The sequence below is a fragment of the Nomascus leucogenys genome, chromosome 23, assembly GCF_006542625.1.
Source record: "Nomascus leucogenys isolate Asia chromosome 23, Asia_NLE_v1, whole genome shotgun sequence".
Taxonomy (NCBI): Eukaryota; Metazoa; Chordata; class Mammalia; order Primates; family Hylobatidae; genus Nomascus; species Nomascus leucogenys.
In genome coordinates, this window is record NC_044403.1 from 26367659 (window position 1) to 26387352 (window position 19694).

Consider the following 19694-nt stretch of genomic DNA (forward strand, 5'->3'; position numbering starts at 1 on the left):
GCCTGCGCGAGGCGCAATACAGCATGCTGGCGGCCTGGAGGCGGCGCACACCGCGGCGCGAGGCCACGCTGGAGCTGCTGGGACGCGTGCTCCGCGACATGGACCTGCTGGGCTGCCTGGAGGACATCGAGGAGGCGCTTTGCGGCCCCGCCGCCCTCCGCCCGAGCCCGGTCTTCTCAGATGAGGCTGCGCCCCTGCGGGCAGCTCTAAGGACGTCCTGCGAGATCCCCTTCCAACCCCACTTTTTTCTGGAGAGGAGGGGTCCTGGAGGGGCAAGCAGGGGCTAGCAGCCGCCTCCTTGGTGCTAACCCCTCGATGTACATAGCTTTTCTCAGCTGCCTGCGCGCCGCCGACAGTCAGCGTTGCGTGCGCGGTGAGAGGTGCGCCGTGGGCTCAAGAGCCTGAGTGGGCGGTTGCGAGGATGAGGGACGCTATGCCTCATGCCCGTTTTGGGTGTCCTCACCAGCAAGGCTGCTCAGGGGCCCCTGGTTCGTCCCTGAGCCTTTTTCACAGTACATAAGCAGTTTTTTTGTTTTTGTTTTGTTTTGTTTTGAAATCAATCATGTTACACTAATAGAAACTTGGCACTCCTGTGCCCTCTGCCTGGACAAGCACAGAGCAAGCTGAACTGTCCCAAGGCAGGGGCGAGCACGGAACAATGGGGCCTTCAGCTGGAGCTGTGGACTTTTGTAAATACACTAAAACTCTGAAGTTAAAGCTCTGCTCTTGGAGACAGTGGTCTGTCGGGATGGGAGGTGGGGCAGAGGCCCAGATCCTGAGGGGTGAGACGGGAAAAGGCCTGCACTAGGGCCAGGTAGCCCACCACCCTCACGCCAGCTGACAGAGGAGCAGGTTCTTGTTCTGACCACCTCATCTGTTGCCCAAGCTGGAGTGTGCTCACTGCAGCCTCCAACCCTGGGGCTCATGGGGTCCTCCCACCTCAGCCTACAGACACAGGCACACCACCACACCTGGGTAATTTTTTAAAAATTGTTTTGTAAAGACAGGGTTTCCCTATATTGTCCAGGCTGGTCTGGAACTCCTGGGCTCAAGGGATCCTCCCACCTCAGCCTCCCGAAGTGCTGGGATTACAGGCAGGCATGCCCAGCCAGGGCAATCATTTTTATGCATAACTTTCTGTGGGGCTCAGGTGCACCTATGATACATAAATTTACAGTTCTTGATCCCCAAAGTCCTCAGAGCAGGAGGCAGGGTGCCTGGGCCAGGCTTCCTTTGGGAAATGTGGTCCTTGAGGTAGAGTCACGGATGCCGGAGGGTGACCAGCACTACTGGGGAGAGATCTCCTCTGGGAGGGATGCATGCCAAAGGTCCTCTGCATTCCTCACACCTCTCTGAAAAGACAGGAGGGGGTGTTAGGCGACAGTCAGTGACAATGGGTGAGGGTCGGGTGAAGAGTGAGGCAAAGAGCCCTTCCTGCCTCAGCCCCTGCTCCTGCACTGCCCTCTTCTATACTGCACCCCCACCCCATACAGACATCCCCGTCCGCCCCCTCCCAGGCCAGCTTCCCTCAACACTTACGATGTGGACAGAGGGGTGTCCAGCTGAATGATGTGGGGCCCCCGCATCCTCTGTAGCTGGGCCCTAGTCAGCTTCCGTGGCCTGCTGTCCCGGGGCTCCTCGGCCCCCTCAATCCTTTGGCTGGCCAGCTCCTCCCGGATCTCTCTGAGCATGTCCTCAGCCCGCATTGGGCGCAGTGATGTGTGGCCAGCTTTCAGGAACACAGGCCCCTCGTCTTCCTCCTCCCCCGAGGACTCCCAGGGGCTTTCCCCGGCCGAGTCAGCATGGGCTGGGGAGGAGGGAAGCTGGCCCCGAAGCCGGGCCCTGTGCAGTGTTTCCACCACCACATTCCCTCGCTCGGAGGCCCCATCTTCTTCCTCAGACCAGGTTGGTGGGTCTCCCCGGGGAAGACTGCCTCCTTTTAGGATTCCTTCTGGCAGTTCGGGGGCACTTCGGCGTTGAGGAGCTTGGGGGTTGGGAGGGTGGGGACGCAGAGGGACGTCCCGGAGGTCCAGGGTGGAGAAGGTGAGGCGAGGGTCCCGCCGAAGGGCTCTTTGGCGTAGACGGCTCAGCGGGGAGCGGGACCTTGTGGGGTGCCTGGGATCAAAGTGCCGTAGCCAGAGTCCGAGTTATCATCTGGCACAAAGGGAGCATCTTCATCTGTGTCTTCCGTCACCACCAGGTGGGGGATAACGGTCGAGAACTCAGGAGTCCTACAATTAATGGCGAAGAGTCAGATGCATGGGGTCAAGTTCGAGTCCAGGGAGTTTTCCCTTGATCACTACATCCAGAAATGGCCCCTCCTCCAAACTTATTTTGGTATCGTCTTTCCATCGCACTGTGATCGTTTTTCTCATCTGGCTGGCTAGATTTTAAGCTCCTAAGAGAGTACGGGCTGCCTCTACACTGTTTTATCCATAGCATCTGGTCCAGGATCTTGTGTCAAGTGGGGAGTCAGGTTTTTGCTGAGTGGTTCCTGAACTTACCTGAATATTAATCCTCATTGGATCGATTCTTCTTTTCCTTAAGCTGCTGAGCCAAGCAGTGGTGCTATCCTAGATGAACCTCACACTCCCCCAGGGATTTGGCAGCTCCGATATTCTGCAGATCCACACCTACCTTCACTCTCGAGCCTTGCTCGCGCTCGAGGTGCTCCGTGGTGATCTAGCGGCTAAACTCTGTAGGCTGTCAGTGCCACTATCCCCCACCTCCGACCCAACACGGCTGGTACCAACCTTCCTACCCTGCCCTACAGCCTGCATTCCTCCTTCTATTCCAATTCCACCAAAGAGCGCAGTAATGCCATTTCTCAGCCTTATGGCTCCCTCCTCCTACTTGGGGAGACCCTGTAGTCCGTGTGAGCCTTACCTCCCCTCTGCGCTGCTCTGAGAGCCCTCCAGGGAAGCGTGGAGGGCCTGGTGCTGGGGGACTCCCTGTCCTGGTCCCGGATAGAGGGCCAGGAGCTCCCTCTTCTGTTGAACATACTCCTCTGCCTTCAGCTTCTGTAGGGTGGCCTGGGACAGGACACTTTCATTATTAAGAGCTCTTGTTTATTGAACACTTGCTGTTGCCAGGCACCTGCTAAGTGCATTACATATATTATCTTATTTATTTTATTAGTATTATTTTTGAGACGGAGTCTTGCTCTGTTCACCCAGACTAGAGTGCAGTGGGCGGAATCTTGGCTCATTGCAACCTCCACCTCCTGGGTTCAAGGCAATTCTCCTGCCTCTAGCCTCCTGAGTAGCTGGGATTACAGGCGCCTGCCATCAGGCCCGCTAATTTTGTGTTTTTAGTAGAGGACGGGTTTTCACCATCTTGGCCAGCTGGTCTCAAACTCCTGACCTTGTGATCCACCCCCCTTGGCCTCCCAAAGTGCTGGGATTACAGGCATGAGCCACCGTGCCTGGCCTACATTACCTTATTTAATCTTTACAAAACCCCGTGACCAGATATTTTTACCCTACCTTTACTGAGAATGGAGACGCTAAGGTTAAGTAACTGCCCGAGGGGGTACTTCTTACAGTAAGAAAGTGGGGTGGTGCCGGGATTGGTGGCACAAACTCTGGAGCTAGTGGTGGGAGTGAGTGGGGTGAACAGAATGGCCCTTTTCCTACCTGTACAGGTATTCCTGTTCTCATGTCCCACTGGCAGACCTGTTATCAGGTCTGCCCCCTACTTCAGGAAGCCCTCCCTGGTTGGTGGTGATGGTAGAATAAGTGTTCTGAATTGGTACTGGTTGCTTCCTTCAAGAGCATCCCTCTCCTACCACCTGGCCTCTGCCCTGAAGCTGGGAGGAGCAGGAGGACAGAACATGGGCAGAGGTGGGCTTTGTACCCGGGCTGAGGACTCTGCTGTCCTTCAGAGGGAGGAAGTTCCTAGAAGGCTGAGGAAAGGACGCATTATATTGCCTGTCTTCTCCCTCCCCTCAGCGATTTCATACAGGTACCATCAGAATGAAACAGCGCCATCTGAGAAAAAATTTCAAAGCACTTTTGCACGTGTGGTCATTTGATACACACCATTGCCTGTGGTGTGGAGACATGATGTTCACACCCATTTTACAGATAAGAACCTGACCTAGAGAGGTGAATGACTTGCTCAAGGTACCCACGGTATGGAGAAGCAGGCTGGGACAGGGCCTTGCTCTTTGAGTCCTAGTTCAGTCACTGCAAACTTTCAAGGACAGCCTTGAAGGGTAAAGAGTTGGCTTGGGGAGGGGAGGGGGAGGGGGAGGGAGGAGGGAAGAGAAGGTGGCAGAGCTGAGGTTGGAGGGAGGCAAGCCTTGGCAAAAGGGAGGTACCGGTGGCTGCCGTGGGTAGCACTGATGTCACACTTGCTGGTATGGCCATATCCTTGTTAAAATATTGAAGTCTTCCCATGCTGTAAGGGAATGGCTGCTGCTGGGCCTCATCCACTTCCCCCATCCCCATGAGTCTAGCAACTAGGGGGATAACATCTGGCACAGCAGAGGACCTCTAGTGCAACGCTCCCTTTCTGATTGTTGATGCCCATGCTATACTAATTGTTAAATATTTCCAATTCTCCCCGGCTTGAAGTATATGAGCCAGCAACTCCTGGGCACCTGGACTTTCCCAAAGCCTCTCAAGAAACCTGGGGCAGCTGGGTCAGGACAAGAGATGAAATGGATGACAGGGATAGGAAATGACATCAGGCTTATATTTCCAATTCTGGAATTGGCTCTCCAGTCATTTTTTCTGGCTCTCCAGTCACTTATTCCCAAGGGTGACAGCATTCTCAAGATGTGGTCTGTTGGCCGGAGCAGGGGAGGGTGCCTGGGGGCAGGAAACCTGCCAGGGCCAGGACCTGGGGCAGACTCCTCTTTCCCGGCCTCATCTCCCAACTCCATGTGAATTGAGGGAAGAAGTGAGAGAAAGAGGGTGGAGGTGCTGGGCCGATCTGCTTTTCCTGCTGGGGTGCCCTTTTGCCCACAGGACCCAAATTCAGGTTTGTGTTTGGGGTGCAGGGGAGGGATGTTATGTGAAAGGAAAGAACTGGAAGGAAGCAGGGTTTCTGTAAGCGACGTTCAATGTCAGCATCTCCGCTAAACTTGCCCTTGCCCGACCCAGGAAGAGGCTGGAGGTGGGGGAGCCCTGAGGCAGGGGGCGGGGCGTCGGGGGAATGGGCGGATGAGGCTCTTGGAGGTGCTTCCCGGCGAGCCCAAAGCCTCTCCAGCAACCCTGGGAGGATTTTCTCGGCTTGGATAAGAGGAGAGACACACAGGGGCAGAGGAGAGGATGGGAAAGGAAAAGGAGATTGGTGCTTAAGCCAGAATGTGACGCCCCTACCAAACTGAGAAGAGGAAGGGAGGGCCCCCAGCAGATTCTTCCTTTGTCCCCGTGGAGAGGAAATGCCTCCTTTCCCTGCTGTCTCTGGGCTGGCTCCTAGATTCACCCACTCTCCTCCCAGAACTCCCCAGTGCCGGACTAAAACCAAACTCTGAAAGGTGCCCACTGACTTCTGAGCGACAGATGCGGATGCATTTCCCCAGTCAGCAGCAGGCCCTACCCAGGCCCCAAAGACCACCCTTTCTTCTAATGATGACAATGGCAAACATTGATGGAGTGCGTATACAGTGCTGGGCCTCGTGCCTGGCCACTTGCGGACTGTCTGTCCTGCGTGCACTGCAACTCCCCAAGAGGTGAGTGACTGCCTGACAGCTGCTCGGGCCTCTCCTTCAGACCCTGGCTCTTAGCCTCGGCTGCCTCCTTCAGTCTCCCTGCTTTAATTTCTTGGTCGCCATATCTGACAGCTCTTTCTGTTCCTGTCCCTGTTCCTTTTCCTCTTCTCAGTCCGTGGGCATTCCCCAAGATTCAGTCTCTTCTCCCTGGAGAAGCTTACTTTCTCTGAAAGTGTGAATCATCACAGCTAGACCCGCTAGGAATAAATCTGCAAGTCAACATTTCTGCCAGGGTGAGAAAACAATAGTCTGCCCCCCTGGGGATTGCTCTATGAAAGGGACCAACAGAGCTTCTACTGCCTCTTCAGTTTATAAAGACTGATGGCTCTAGAGAGGATTCCCTAAGAATTTGGTGTGAGACAATAGCAGGAAAAGTAATTTCAAAGTTTCAGTTTTCTTTGTTTTGCTAAGGAAGGCCAGCGAGCCTTGTGTGTATCTTGGTTATAGATCTTGACAGATCTTTCCTGTTAGCCTGGAGTGAGACTACCAGGGGGCTGAGTTGTTTCGCATAGTAAAATACCCGTAATGTTTAGTAGCGCTGGGCGTTCTAAAGGGAGAAGGTGAGGGTCTGGCTATGTTCTGTGACTAAAAACCAAAAAAGGGAGAAAATTCTGAAGGTAGAGGTGGCAGTTCTGAAGGAAAAAAGGCAGCCTGGCATTCATGCCAGCCCCACTGGCTATCCTGGGGAGTTGGGGCTCTAGGAACACTGATGTCACTACCTTCCGCTTTTGTCCTGGGCTCCCCGTGAGCCTCTAGCCTTCAGGAAATTTTTTTTTAACTTTTTTTTTTTTTTTTTTAGACAAGGTACTCACCCCGTTGTGTAGGTTGTAGTGCAGCGGTGGGAACATAGCTCACCACAGGCTCTACCTCCCGGGTTCAAGCGATCCTCCCACCCAGCCTCCTGAGTAGCTGAGACTACTGGCGCACGCCACCAGGCCCAGCTAATTTTTGTATTTTTGTAAAGATGGGGTTTTGCCATGTTGGCCAGGCTGGGTCTTGAACTTTTGGGCTCAAGCCATCTGCCTGCCTCAGCCTCTCAAAGTGCTGGGATTAGAAGAGGTGAGCCACTATGCCTGGCCAAGGAAATTTGATTAACCACCAGAATGATGTCACTTGCCAGTCAGTCCAGCCTAGTGGAAAGTGTGTTTAGGCTTAGGTGGAAGTGGTGGAGAGAAGTCCCTGCCATGCAGAGGGGACTGTGAACCGAGCCGGAAGCAGGGGGCAGGGCAGATGGGAGACCACGCTCATCACAAAACCCACCTGCCTCCCCTTGGGGTGTGTCTTTTGTCCTTCTTTTTCACCTGAATTCCAGGTCTTTGTTTCTGTATTTCCCAAAGCCCCTAAGATATCTCCACTAGGGTATATCTTGGCTGCCTCAATTTCAAAGCGCTGCTGTTTAAATATTGCTACCCTAAAGCCACCTCACCGAGGAAGCAATAACTAAACAAACACCTTTCCCTTTCCCTTTCTAATGACTGCATTTCTGTCTGGGGTCCCATTGCCAATGCTGTCTTCCAAACTGAAGCTTTGGGAGGCCAGTTGTGCTCTTTGCCACTGGCTATCTGGAGTTCCTGAGCCTGTGCCCAGTGCTGGAGCCAGACTGTGTGCCTAAGCAGAATGACAGCTTTGAACCTCCCTAGGAAGCAGGTACTGTCATTGTGTATATCTGTTTTGCAGTTGAAGAAATTGAAGTTGAGGGAGGTCATATAACTTACCCAAGGTCACATGGCTAGGACCTGATAGGACCGGTGTCTGAACCTGGATTTTTCTGAATTCAGTATAGACTTTAACCACAGTATCCCTAAGGCTCCCCTGTCTCTTCCCTCTTCTTTAGCTCCTTTCTTCTCCTTTGTTTTTTGTCCCTTTTTGCAACGTCTCCCTAAGGCTGTGGCACTAAACCTTCCATGTTTCACACCCAAACTAGTACAATAAACCTCCTGTCACGAATTTCTCCCTCCTCCAGCCCACCTAGCACACTGCTACCTGATTTCCTGAAAACCTAATTCAAGAGGAAACACGCTGATTTCACCCTTGCTCAAGAATTCATGGCACGGCCATGCACGGTGGCTCACGCCTGTAATCTCAGCACTTTGGGAGGCCGAGATATGCAGATTGCTTAAGCTCAGGAGTTCAAGACCAGCCTGGGCAACATGGAAAGACCCTGTCTCTACAAAAAAAATGCAAAAAATTAGCCAGGTGTGGTGGTACATACCTGCAGTCCCAGCTACTTGGGGGGCTAAGGTGGGAGACTCACCTGAGCCCAGGAAGTTGAGGTGGCAGTGAGCTGTGATCATGCCACTGCACTCTAGCCTGGGTGATGGAGTAAGACTCTGTCTCAAAAAAAAAAAAAAAGAATTCACAGTGGCTGTCTCTTGTTGACCCTATTCAACTCAAGCCCATCCAGGCTACAGGGTTCTGCAGCTCTGAGATTCTGTAGAATCTGGCCTCTTACCACGCACTCACACAAACCCTGTGCTCCAGACTTAGGCAGATATGGCTGTTATTCCAGAAATATATCCAGCCCAATTGGTCCTCTGATTCTTCTGCTCATGGTCTTCCCATCCTTAAAAGTCCAACTCAAATCTTCACCTCTCTTTGGCCACTCCGTTCCTGTGGTGGGTTGAATAGTGGCCCCCCAAAAGATAGATATATCTAAGTCCTACCCTCTGGAACCTGTGAATGTGACCTGATTTCGAAAAAGAGTCTTTGCAGATTTGCAGAGATCCTAAGAGCTCAAGGTGAGCTCTCCCTGGATTTAGGGTGGGCTCGAAATCTAATACTCATGTCTTTGTAAGAGAAAGGAGGGGGAAAGTTGGACACAGAGACATACAGAGAGGAAGGCCATGGGAAGACAGAGAAAGAGTTTGGAATTTTGTTGCCACAAGCCACGGAACACCTGGGGCAACCAGGAGCTGGAAGAGGCAAGGATGGATTCTCCCCCAGAGGAAACTCAGCTCCGCCAACACCTTGATTCGAAACTTCCGGCCTCCCGAACTGTGAGAGAGTGAGCTCCCAATGCATTTTAGGCCACCCTAATACAGCTCCATTTGCATCTCTCTTCTTTGAACTCCTCCTGCTTTTTATCTGCTCACATCACTCCCCTGCCCGACTTCTTCACTGGCCCTCTCTCATCCAAAGGACAAAGCTCATCTATAGGATGCCTTATCATGACATGCAGAGATGGGCATGACCTGGTGGTACCTACCCCCCAGCCTCTCCCTGCTGCGTCTACTCTCGTACTTTATACTGTAGCAACACCAATGCGGGCAGTTCTGTCAACACATACAACTGTTTCACAATTCTGGCCTTTGCACTTTCTGCTCCTCCATGTGGAATGCCCTTCCCTTCCGCCCTTGACTCCCTGACGTACTCCCAGGCATCCTCCCAAATGGTGCTCAGACATCAGCTCCTCTGTGTCCCTTCCAAACAGACCCAGCAGACAATGCCTTGCTCCCTTCTCTGTCCCAGCTTCATTCTACATAACTTCTTTCTATTATTTGTATACTAATTACTCAACTAGGCTGCAGCACCTATGCCTTGAGGGCAGGAATGGTGGTTTATTTTCTGATTCCCTAGCACCTAGCCCTAGTGTCTGTACTCAGCAAGTGCCCTGTAAATGTCTGCGAATGGAAGATGACTTCTAGAAGTTAATCATTTCAGGCTGTACAAACCTTCAGGGGATGCGGTATCTTGGGCTCTCCCAGTGGCTGGCACAGTAGCTGGCCAAAGGCTTTTTCTGTCTTCTGATGGATGGTGGAGGCTCTGCCTCCCTCTTTGGGGTACATCAGATTGTCCAGTCTGAACCTGAATTCACCCCAGCCTCTCTCTCCTCCTCCCCTCTGTGCTCCCATGTTCGTTCATTCCTTCCTTCCTTCCTTCGTTCTTTTTTTCTTTTTTCTTCTTCTTCGGAGTCTTACTCTGTCACCCAGGCTAGAGTGCAGTGGCACGATCTCAGGTCACTGCAACCTCCCCTTCCTGGGCTTAAGTGATTCTCCTGCCTCAGCCTCCCAAGTAATTGGGACTACAGGCACACATCACCATGCATGGCTACTTTTTGTATTTTTAGTAGAGACAGGGTTTCACCATGTTGGCCAGGCTGGTCTCAAACTCCTGACCTCAGGTGATCCGCCTGCCTTGGCCTCCCAAAGTGCTGAGATTACAGGTGTGAGCCACCACTGTGCTCCCATTTCTGAGCTCCAGGGACCCCTGCCCATGCCTCCCCATTGCTGGCTTTCCCATACCTGGGCCTGCTGGGTCTTCTCCAGCCACCGGGCACGGTCTGTAGGACTGGGACAGTGCACAAGGAGGGCGCTGGAGACGCACTGGAATTCAGTGAGGTGGATCAGCAGGAAGCTGTCTGGGTGGAGGAGACAACCTTCAAGAGGCCAGCCTTTATTTGATCTCCATCCCAGCTCCTCCTTCCCCTCACTGAGAAGAGCGAGAAGAAAAGACTCCCTGAAGGAAGGACGTACTAGGGTCTCGCAGGGGTTGGCACACGAGCTTCTCCAGCATAAGAGGGGGGCGGATGACCTTAGCTTTGTCCGCCTTGCGCTGGGGCTTGGTCACGAGGAGCACATCAGAGAAGAGGAACAGGTACACGTCCAGCTGGGGGTGGGGGCGTAGGGGAAAGAGACAGGGTCAGCTGGAGCCAGGGGCAGGGCTGGTCCGGGAGGAGGCTGAGGCATGATGCTCAGGCACACAGGGACACATGCAGAGCCCAAATGCGGGAGTGGCCAGGGGCGTCGCTTTGGTCCCATCTCTCGCTTTACAGGCAGGGAAAGTGGCTGGCTCAGGGTCACACAAATGACTGGGGCTTGGCCAGAACTACATCCTCTTCCCAAAACCCCTCTTCTCCCACTTCCGGCATTTCTGCCTCTTACCTTCTCCCATCATGGCCCGTCCCCTCCACTCTGTCCGCAGCACCCTCACCTTCCCTTCTCGCCCCTCCTTCACTCGCACGGGTCCCTCCAGCAGCAGCTGTCTGGTGTGCTCAGACGCAACCCCCAGCATGGGGGACGTCAGGTCCAGGGTGGAGAACGGACGCAGGTGCTGAGGGACACAGAGGGGAGGGGTGAGGGCGCTCGGTAGTCTGCCTGGACTTCCTGGTCAAGGGCGGCTCCTGTTCTGCCACCAACACCTTTCTGTTTGTATCCTTCCCCCATGGGCTAGAGAAAGCCTCCCAGGGCCTCCTTTTTACTCTTCTGACCTCTACCCCTTGGACTGCCATCACCGGGTAGGAATGTTGGACACCCTTGTAGCACCCAAGTACGGGGTGTTCTGGCCTCTCCAGCCCTCCCCTTCATCAGTATCCCTGGGACCTTGCTTTTCCTGGGTCCCTTCCCTCTGCCCTCTCACCTTCTCCACTTCATCACTGGGTGGCTCCAGCACCTCGTAGGGCCCGATGCGTTGTGCTGCAGCCACCAAGCTCTCTTGCTCTTCGCCCTGGCGGACCTGCCCATTGATGTGTCGCAGGAATGACTCCACGGCTTCGATCTAGGTGAGGTTGGGGATGTGGGAGGAGGGACGGCTCAGCACCCCTCCCAACCAATGCCAGCCACAGCACAGTGCCACACTGTCACAGACACACTAAGAAAGAGACCCCCCTCCCAGTCCCCGATTCACCAGAGTCCTAGCCCCACTGGGGCACCTACCATGGCATTCAGGGCCTCTTGGGCTCGTGCCTCGGGGCTCCTCTTGAGCACAGCATGAAGCAGCAGTGGGTACTTGGTGATGCGCTGGTGGGGCTTGATGAGCAAGTCACAGAGCATCTGCCTCCCAGAGCGCTTGTGCTTCTCACACCACTGCAGGGAAGGTGGGTGGGGCTCAGGGTTTGCTCCCTCCCGCCCTGCCAGTGGTGAACTCAGCCTCAGGCTCAGCTGGAGACCGGCCGGCTAAGATGCACCCGTCCCCCTCCCCAGCACCCCTTCTCCCACCTGCACGAAGGCATGGAAGAGAGGGTTAGTTTCTTGCTGCTCTCGGGCGTAAGCCATGGTCTGCTTCACTCGGAGGCAGTACTGGACATAGGGGTGGAACCGCTGGCCAAACTGGAGAGACAGATACGGGAGGTGGGGATCAGGCACGGGGAGAAGGCCATGAATACAGGCTCTGGCTGCAGGACCCAGGAGCAGGTGAAGAGAGCCTCACAGAGGCCCTTAGCCCAGCTCCTGACAGTCCCTCCATCGCAGGATCCTCCCAGGAATGCTCTTGAGGCTAGGCCCCTCTCTCTGGATTCCAGGAAGGAGCCTGAGGTCCCAGCACTGACCTAGAGCTCTCTGAGCTCCCTCCATCCACAGTGCTACTGGGGCCTGCTGCTCTGGACTTACTCTCCCACCATCAATAATTCAGCTGGACCGTTGTCAGGACATCGCAGATCCCATTTCACCCTGGGGTGGGGTGGTGACCTAAGAGTTTGCTCAGAAGCCATGCTCCTATGGAGGGGGTACCTAAGGCTCCCAGGAGCAGTATGCCTACCTCTCTACCCCACTGCAACTTTTTCCTGCAGGGCCCACATTTTCCTGGCTAGGTAACATTGTAGAAGAAAGTCAGACCCTAGGCCCTCTTGCTTTCTCTTGTCACTCTTCACCATGCCCCGGGTGCCTCCTGTGGCCTTTTACACCCACCCAGGTCCTCTTAAGGGTCCCTTCACTTAGGACCCATTTGCTGCACCCAGCTTTTGTAGTTGATGGGAGCCAAGGTGTGACCCTTCTCTGAGACAGCTGCATTTTCATTTCATAAGGGCCTCCAGAAGAACAAGGAGCCTGTGGCACAGAGGGCAGACTTGTGGCATGAAGGGAGGAGGTGAGGTGATATTAGGGGTAGGGGCTGTGTCCTGAGGCCCCTAAAATCACAGAGACTTGCATACTGTGGGCATGCCCTACACACAGGACCCCTGAGGGCTCCCAGTCCTGCCCCATCCAGACACAGCCCTTCACAGGCCTCACCGTCAGGAAGCCACTTTGCAGACCAACTGGGTCCAGGGGCTGGCCCGAGGCCCGAGTCTCCTCCAGGGTGGGCCCCAGCACCTCCTCCCAAAAGCTCCGGTGGGTTCGAATCAGGCTGGGGACATTTCCAAACAGGGTCTCAGCTGACACCTGGAGGAGGGAGCAGAACTGAGCAGCATGCCTTTGGAAGGTCACCGGGGTGGCACTGGCCGAGGAAAGGTGAGGACCTTAAGCTTGGACAGCAGGGGCGGGGGTGAAGAGGGATGAACCGGGCACTGGGCCTGGAAGATCTCAAGGATGCCAGTCTGGGAAATGGGGGGCCTGTGGCCTGCTTGGAGTCCCCAGTAACAGGGAAGTAGGGAGGGCAAGGCGTCCCAAAAAACGGGGCAGTGGGAATTCAGACACGGATGGCTGGAGGGCCCACCCTCATCCGCAGGCTCAGAGGTCGGGCTGTGCCAGGGTCCCCTCCTGAGCACCCACTCACTTCCATCAGCAGTCCCACTCGCTGCAGGTTCAGCAGGCCGGCGGCTAGCAGCTGCAGGGAGGGAAATGAGGGTCTCAGGACCCAGCGTAGCCCTTCAGTGTCACCTCCCACCCCCCACCAACTTCAGTACTGCTGACCTATCTCCCTGGATCCCAGACGGGCCTGAAATCCTGCCCCTCCCTCCCCCAGTGACCTGCCTTCCAGTCTGGGAGGATGGGGGCTCATGCAGGGAAGATGGGGCCGGGGCTGGGGCTGAGGGAGGCTCACATCAGTCATTATCTTGAGCTTTCTCACGTAGATCAGCTCGGTGGTCAGGAGCTCCCACAGGGCCTCCTGTTGGTGGCAGAGCTCCCGGCTCATCTCCTGGGGTGGGGAGAATGCTGGTTCAGTTGGGGAATAATTAGAATGGCAAGTACCAGCTGTTAAGTGCTGCTGGCTCCACTTCATAGGTTCTAGGCACTTCGTACATGACCATGACCTTTTAATCCTCAAACCAGCCGGGCGCGGTGGCTCAAGCCTGTAATCCCAGCACTTTGGGAGGCTGAGGCGGGCGGATCACGAGGTCAGGAGATCGAGACCATCCTGGCTAACACGGGAAACCCCGTCTCTACTAAAAACACAAAAAATAGCCGGCGTGTTGGCGGGCACCTGTATTCCCAGCTACTCGGGAGGCTGAGGCAGGAGAATGGCGTGAACCCAGGAGGTGGAGGTTGCGGTGAGCCGAGATCGCGCCACTGCACTCCAGCCTGGGGGACAGAGAGAGACTCCGTCTCAAAAAAAAAAAAAAAAAAAAAAAAATCCTCAAACCAATGCTCCGATGTGTAGGTGGTATTATCCCCACTTTACATATGTGGCAACTGAGGCCCAGAGAACTCTACTGTCTTGACCAAGGTCTCACTAGTAAGTGGCAGAGCTGGGATCTGAACCCAGATCAACGCGTTTCCAGATGTTTTCTCCACATGACTCCACTTCCCAAGGCCTTTCCCTCCTCTAGAGCAGAATCTGTTGTGCATTCACGCCCCGGGGACGGACTCACCTTGTGAGTTTCAGGCTCACCTTGTGCCCAGGCACCAGCTCCCTCCAGGACTTCTCGATGGTCAGGCCGCTGTCGCCACCCTCTCCTATCTCCCAGTGCCGCCGGTCCTCAGGGGGCAGCCGGGGCATCCCAAACATGCTGAAAGTGTGCAGCCTCACCTCCAGCTCATGGGCCTTGGCGACTTCCTGGGGGAGCCAAGAAGGGCATCAGCTCTGGCCACATCCTTGGCACCCAGCCACAGGGCCCCGGGAGGGCTGTGTGTGTGCATGTGTGTTTAAGTGTGTGCGTGTGTGTGTGTCTGGAATGGGAGATGGCAAGCAGCACTGAGTATGAGTGGGGACATGGAGGCCTAGAGGACAGGGGTTGGCCCCAGCTGGAATTCCAGGGAAGAAGGGCATTGCTGGAATGTGGGTGAAGAGGCGCCCTGGTCTACAGAAAGGTCCCTGGAGAGGGGTCTGATCTAGGCTCCCTGACAGGAAAGAGGCCTTCCATGGGTCTCCTGAATCAGAATGAGGTAGGGGAGGGACAGAAACAGACACTTCAGAGGGAACTTCAAGTGAATCAGAACAAGACTTAGAGAACCAGTGGTCTCAGGCACCACTTTGACATTTGCCTATAAAATGGCATTTTTTATGAAGCAGCATGGCTTACATTTTACAGGTTTCTTTTTTTTTTTTTCTTTTGAGACAGAGTTTTGCTCTTGTCACCCAGGCTGGAGTGCAGTGGTGCAATCTCGGCTCACTGCAACCTCCACCTCCCGGGTTCAAGCAATTCTTCTGCCTCGGCCTCCTTAGTAGCTGGATTACAGGTGCCCACCATGACACCCAGCTAATTTTTTTTTGCATTTTTAGCAGAGACGGGATTTCACCATGTTGGCCAGGCTGGTCTCGAACTCCTGACCTCAGGTGATCCGCCCGTCTCGGCCTCCCAAAGTGCTGGGATTACAGGCATGAGCCACCGCGCCCGGCCCATTTTACAGGTTTCTTTGGTACCAAGAATGTGAGCAATAGACACTCCTGACCCTCACTCACTCCATCCGGATGTGGCTCAGGAGGAGAGGTGAGGCTCACAGCGGCGGTGAAGGATGATGTGGCACTGAGGATAGAGGGAGGACACCTGACTCTCAGCAACTTGGTAATTTGACTTGGTAATTTGCAAAGACTGAAAGCTCAATATCAATCGTTTATCCACATTTAATCAAAGGGTCTCAAGTCAAAGTCCCTGGTTGCCATGCATGGACCAAGGAGAGATATATCCCCTGAGAGGTCCTAGGCAGAGCCATGTCTGACTGGCAGGCAGCAGCCTCCCGGACCTGTGTTCTCAGCCCCCGGGGCTTGCTGGTCATCTGTGGAGCCGTCGCAACTGGGGCTGTATGCGTGGGGATGGAGGAGAGGGACCCCCTTACCTTGAGTTTGGGGGAGTGAAGCAGGCCAGCCCCCACATGGCCCCCGTGCCTCTTCTCGGGCTCTGGATCTCGCAGTCTCATGGGTGACAGGCCTCGGGCCTGGCCAGAACCCCTGGCAAAGGGGACATACTGCTGGAGGCGTCGGCGACTGGGATCCTGGGAGAGGAGCAGGGGAAGTTCTGGGGGTGCCTCCATTTCCGCAGAAATCCCAGAGAGGTAGTAGGGGGGCAGGCTTGGCTCTAGATGTTGTTCCCCCACCCTGGTAAGTCAGGCTGGCTCACTTGTCCCCACAAACCAGTTTGGTGTGGGCTGCTCCTGCCCTGAGTCACAGCGGCCACTGCCAGCAAGGCTAAGCTGAGTGGGCAGAGGCATGACAGCCTGGCTTCCTGAGTGGGCCTGGGGAAGAAGTGGGGCCTCCTGCCGAGCAGGTGCACAGGCACGCACATGCCTGGGCTCTGGTGTGTGTGCCCCCACTGCCTCCTGCTCTCCGTACCACCGGGGGTGCATGGACAAGGCGTGGTGCACACGGCATTCTGGTCTCTCGGAACTCTCCTTGTCTATGACCAGCCTCCCTCACACTGGGACGAGGGCACTCACATGTGCTGCCTCTTCCCCAGGGGCGTGCAGCCTGCATCCCATCTAGCTGGGAGTGGCTGCCCTTCTGTGTGAAAGGCTGAGGCCACAGCCACACGGCTCCTCCCAGGGCAGGCCTGGTCACATTCCTTCATTTGCCTATGGCCTGAATTACCCCACATACTTCCTAGTCTCCCTTCTCACCCACAGCCTAGGAAAGTCCCATCTCCAAGGGCAAAATTCTCGTGCAGTGAGGCAGGGGATGTCCCAGCCACAAGCAGAACTGTCCTCAAGGTGGAGGGGAAACCTGCAGGCTGAGGGACAGATCTGGCTTCCACACCCCTCTCCTTGGTCAGGATTGGAGGAGGGCCAGGCAGGTGGAGCCAGGGGTGGAGCCAAGGCAGGCACCCTCCTGTCCCTACCCACCGCTGGAGGAGTAGGGACACCCTGAACCTTTACTCATCTTCATCCTGACTCAGGGAGAGGCAGATCTCAGGAAGCCCTCAAACTCCTGCCAAGCAGAGGAGGGAGCCTGGGAGGCGCCAGCTCTGGGGTTTGATGACCTTACCCGCAGCTCTTTGTCTGAGACCTGTCTAACAGCACTCCTCTGAGGGCCTGGCTTCTCCTGGCTCTGCCTCTGCTGCCCAGCTGTCTGGGACTGGGGTGTGACGTCCCTGGAGCCTGGCCCTGTCACTGCCCTCCTCTTTCCCGCAACCCAGGAAAGAAGAGCAGGGTAAGGGGCAGGAATAGCTCAACCTCTGAACCTGTAAGGGGACAGAGACTCCACAGCCTAGGTGTCCTCCCTCCTGCCCCACCAGGTCACTTTTGGGGCACAGCCTGGACTCACCAGCACAGGGTGTCCTCGGGGATAGAGACTGCCAGCAGTGCTCTGAGCAGAGGCTCGATGCCGGCCCCCATAAGTCTCAATGCGGGAAGCCACGAGTCCTTGGAGGGGGCCCTCATGTGGAGGACCAAAGGCCTTCATCCCTTCTCTCCTGGGTCACCTCCAAAGGGCCATATCTTCAACGTCCAGGAGAAAGAGGTCCCCTAGGGCTGCAAGAGAGAAAAGAGAGGAATGGAAGGGCCACCCCCAATCAGTGAACGGCACGAGGCGGTGGGGGGCCTGGGCGGGAGGGTATAGTGGGGGAGGAGAGGGCCAAGGGCTTGGTCACTTGTTGAGGGGAACATGGCTGCCTCATCTATGACTTGGTGGGAGTAGGGTAGGTCCAGGTACATACTGGGTAGGAAGCCCCTTGGAGATGTACCTCCTCTCTCACATGTGTGCATATTTGGGGTACAAGCTCCTGCACTGGTCTCAAATGGGAACAAGGGTCACAGACAGGTCTCGGGCTTTCTGGATACACCCAGGTGGGAGGGTTCTCCTTGCACCTAGATATAACCCCATCCCCTTCCCCGTATAAAGCCGGGGAAAAAGCTGGAGGGAGGCCATGGTGGGTGGGGTGGGCTGGGAGTGGGGGTGGCTGGAGACAGCCCAGTCTGCCACCAGTTTTTGTACAGCCTGTAAGCCTTTACACATTTATGTAGTTGAAACGACTGCTGCCCCCCTGCAAAAAACCCACCAATATTTTGGGACAAGTAAATATTATATGATATTCAAATTCAGTGTCCATAAACACAGTTTTGTTGGAATCCATCCTCCTCTGCTGGTCTCCTAATAACCTGTGACTGCTTTCTTGCTAGTTGGGACAGAAAGTGTAGGCTGCAAAGTCTAATATTTACTGTCTGGCCTTTACTGAAAGGCTTGCCCATCTCCTACCTGAATCCTCCTGGCCACAGACAGGGAGGTGAGTGGGGCCAGCTGTCCGGCCACTGGCCTTAGAGACCAGCCAAATAGAAGACGAGTTTCTCCAGTTTCGGGCTATATATTTGGTCCTCCCTAGACTCTGGGAATACCACCATGGAGCTGGGGGCCAGGCGTGGGGCTCCATCTCCCCCCTAAACCTGGAGGGAGGGCCTGCCCTCGAGTAGGCAGGGCCTGGAAGAGGAGAGGCCTCCTGAGGGGCGGTGGGCTCAAGAAGGCTGCGCAGGTGTTTGTGCCCCGACCAGGTGGGCCTGAGGTCCTGCCTCAGCCCTCCCTTACCTTCCTCCGATTTAGGAGCAGAGGAGGAAACGTTCACTGTCCCTCCTGCCGCCTCCCAATAGTCGTCCCTCTGCGGGCGCTGTCTCCCTCGCACTGCTCCCTACCCAGGGTCCTTTCTCAGCCCAGCCCCCGGCTCCCCTCCTCCCGCCTTCGGGAGGCCAGGCCTTCCTTCCCCTTCGCCCCGGCTTCCAGGCCCCGGGTCCCAGCCGCCCCGCCCCCGGGCCGCGTAGCCCTCCCGCCGCTCACCTGTGCCCACAGGTGTCACCGCGCCCGCTGCCCTGCGCCGCCCTCCCCGCCCGCGGGGTCCCCGTTGCCGTCGGCTCCCCGGCGATGCCAGCCAGCCCCGATGCCCAGCCTGGGACTGGGATCGAGCGGCCCGCGGGAGCCGGGCAGCGCGGGGCCGGGCGCGGAGGGCGGGGACCGGGCTGGCCCCTCCCTACCTCCCGCACTGCTCCGGGCAGAGGGGCGGGGCCCTGGGGACCGAGCAGCCCGCGCCCTGACGCAGCCACCGCCTCCCCCGGCGAGGACAGCTCACGTGGCGGTGCCCTCCTTTCCCCTTTTCGGTCGCACCTGAACTTAACAACCGCCGGCCGAGCGGGAGGGCTGGGACCGCGCGCCCTCCCCTCCAGGTCAGACCCCCGCGAGGCGCTGCAGTAATGAGGGCTGAGTGCGGGGCGGGACGCAGCCGGGGGAGGCGGCGAGGGTGACGACCTGTGGCAGGCACCCCTCTCTCCTGCTGGTCGCGGCGAGTGGCCGGCTCTCCCGTCCTCCCCCTGCCTCGGCCTAGACCCCTAAGCAGGCAGGGAGCCCGCCTGCCAGCTGGAGGGGCAGGGGGCCCCATCGCTGCTGTGGAGTCCAAAGTGTGAGCCTTATCTCTCAGAGGGTCGGCTGGCCTGCCTGGTGGAAGGTGATAGTGGAAGCCTGTCCTGGACTTTGCCTTTGCTCCAGGGATAGGGCCTGGTGTCCAGCTGAGGCCTGACCCGCACTTCTCCTATGACCTAAGACTCAGGTGGGGGCACCCTCCCACTTCACCTGCAAATAAGCCCACTCCCGGCTACACCAGGGTCACCCAGCCCTTGCAGTGGCTGCTAAAATAGATGCTGTGGGGCCAGGCGCGGTGGCTCACGCCTGTAATCCCAACCCCTTGGGGGGCCGAGGCGGGTGGATCACAAGATCAGGAGTTCGAGACCAGCCTGGCCAATATGATGAAACTCCGACTCTACTAAAAATACAAAAATTAGCTGAGCGTGGTGACGGGAGCCTGTAGTCCCAGCTACTTGGGAGGCTGAGGCGGGAGAATCGCTTGAACCTGGGAGGTGGAGGTTGCAGTGAGCCAAGACAGCACCACTGCACTCCAGCCTGGGCAACAGAGCGAAACTCCATCTCAAAAAAAAAAAGATGCTGTGGAAGGACTGACATGTGCTGGGCATGGCAT

General features: G+C 56.2%; 1 protein-coding gene across 1 annotated transcript; it reads right to left on the bottom strand.

The window, feature by feature from the left end:
• Window positions 1–1342: 1342 nt before the first annotated feature.
• Window positions 1343–17143, bottom strand: LOC115832864 (pleckstrin homology domain-containing family G member 6-like). The gene is given in 18 exon segments (XM_030804337.1): window positions 1343–1352; window positions 1540–2101; window positions 2104–2231; window positions 2887–2923; window positions 2926–2965; window positions 2967–3032; window positions 9961–10076; window positions 10192–10324; window positions 10649–10768; window positions 11075–11212; window positions 11371–11520; window positions 11653–11763; window positions 12661–12810; window positions 13145–13195; window positions 13412–13507; window positions 14201–14365; window positions 15586–15741; window positions 17006–17143. Coding segments are annotated over 18 exon segments (2367 nt in total).
• Window positions 17144–19694: the final 2551 nt, after the last annotated feature.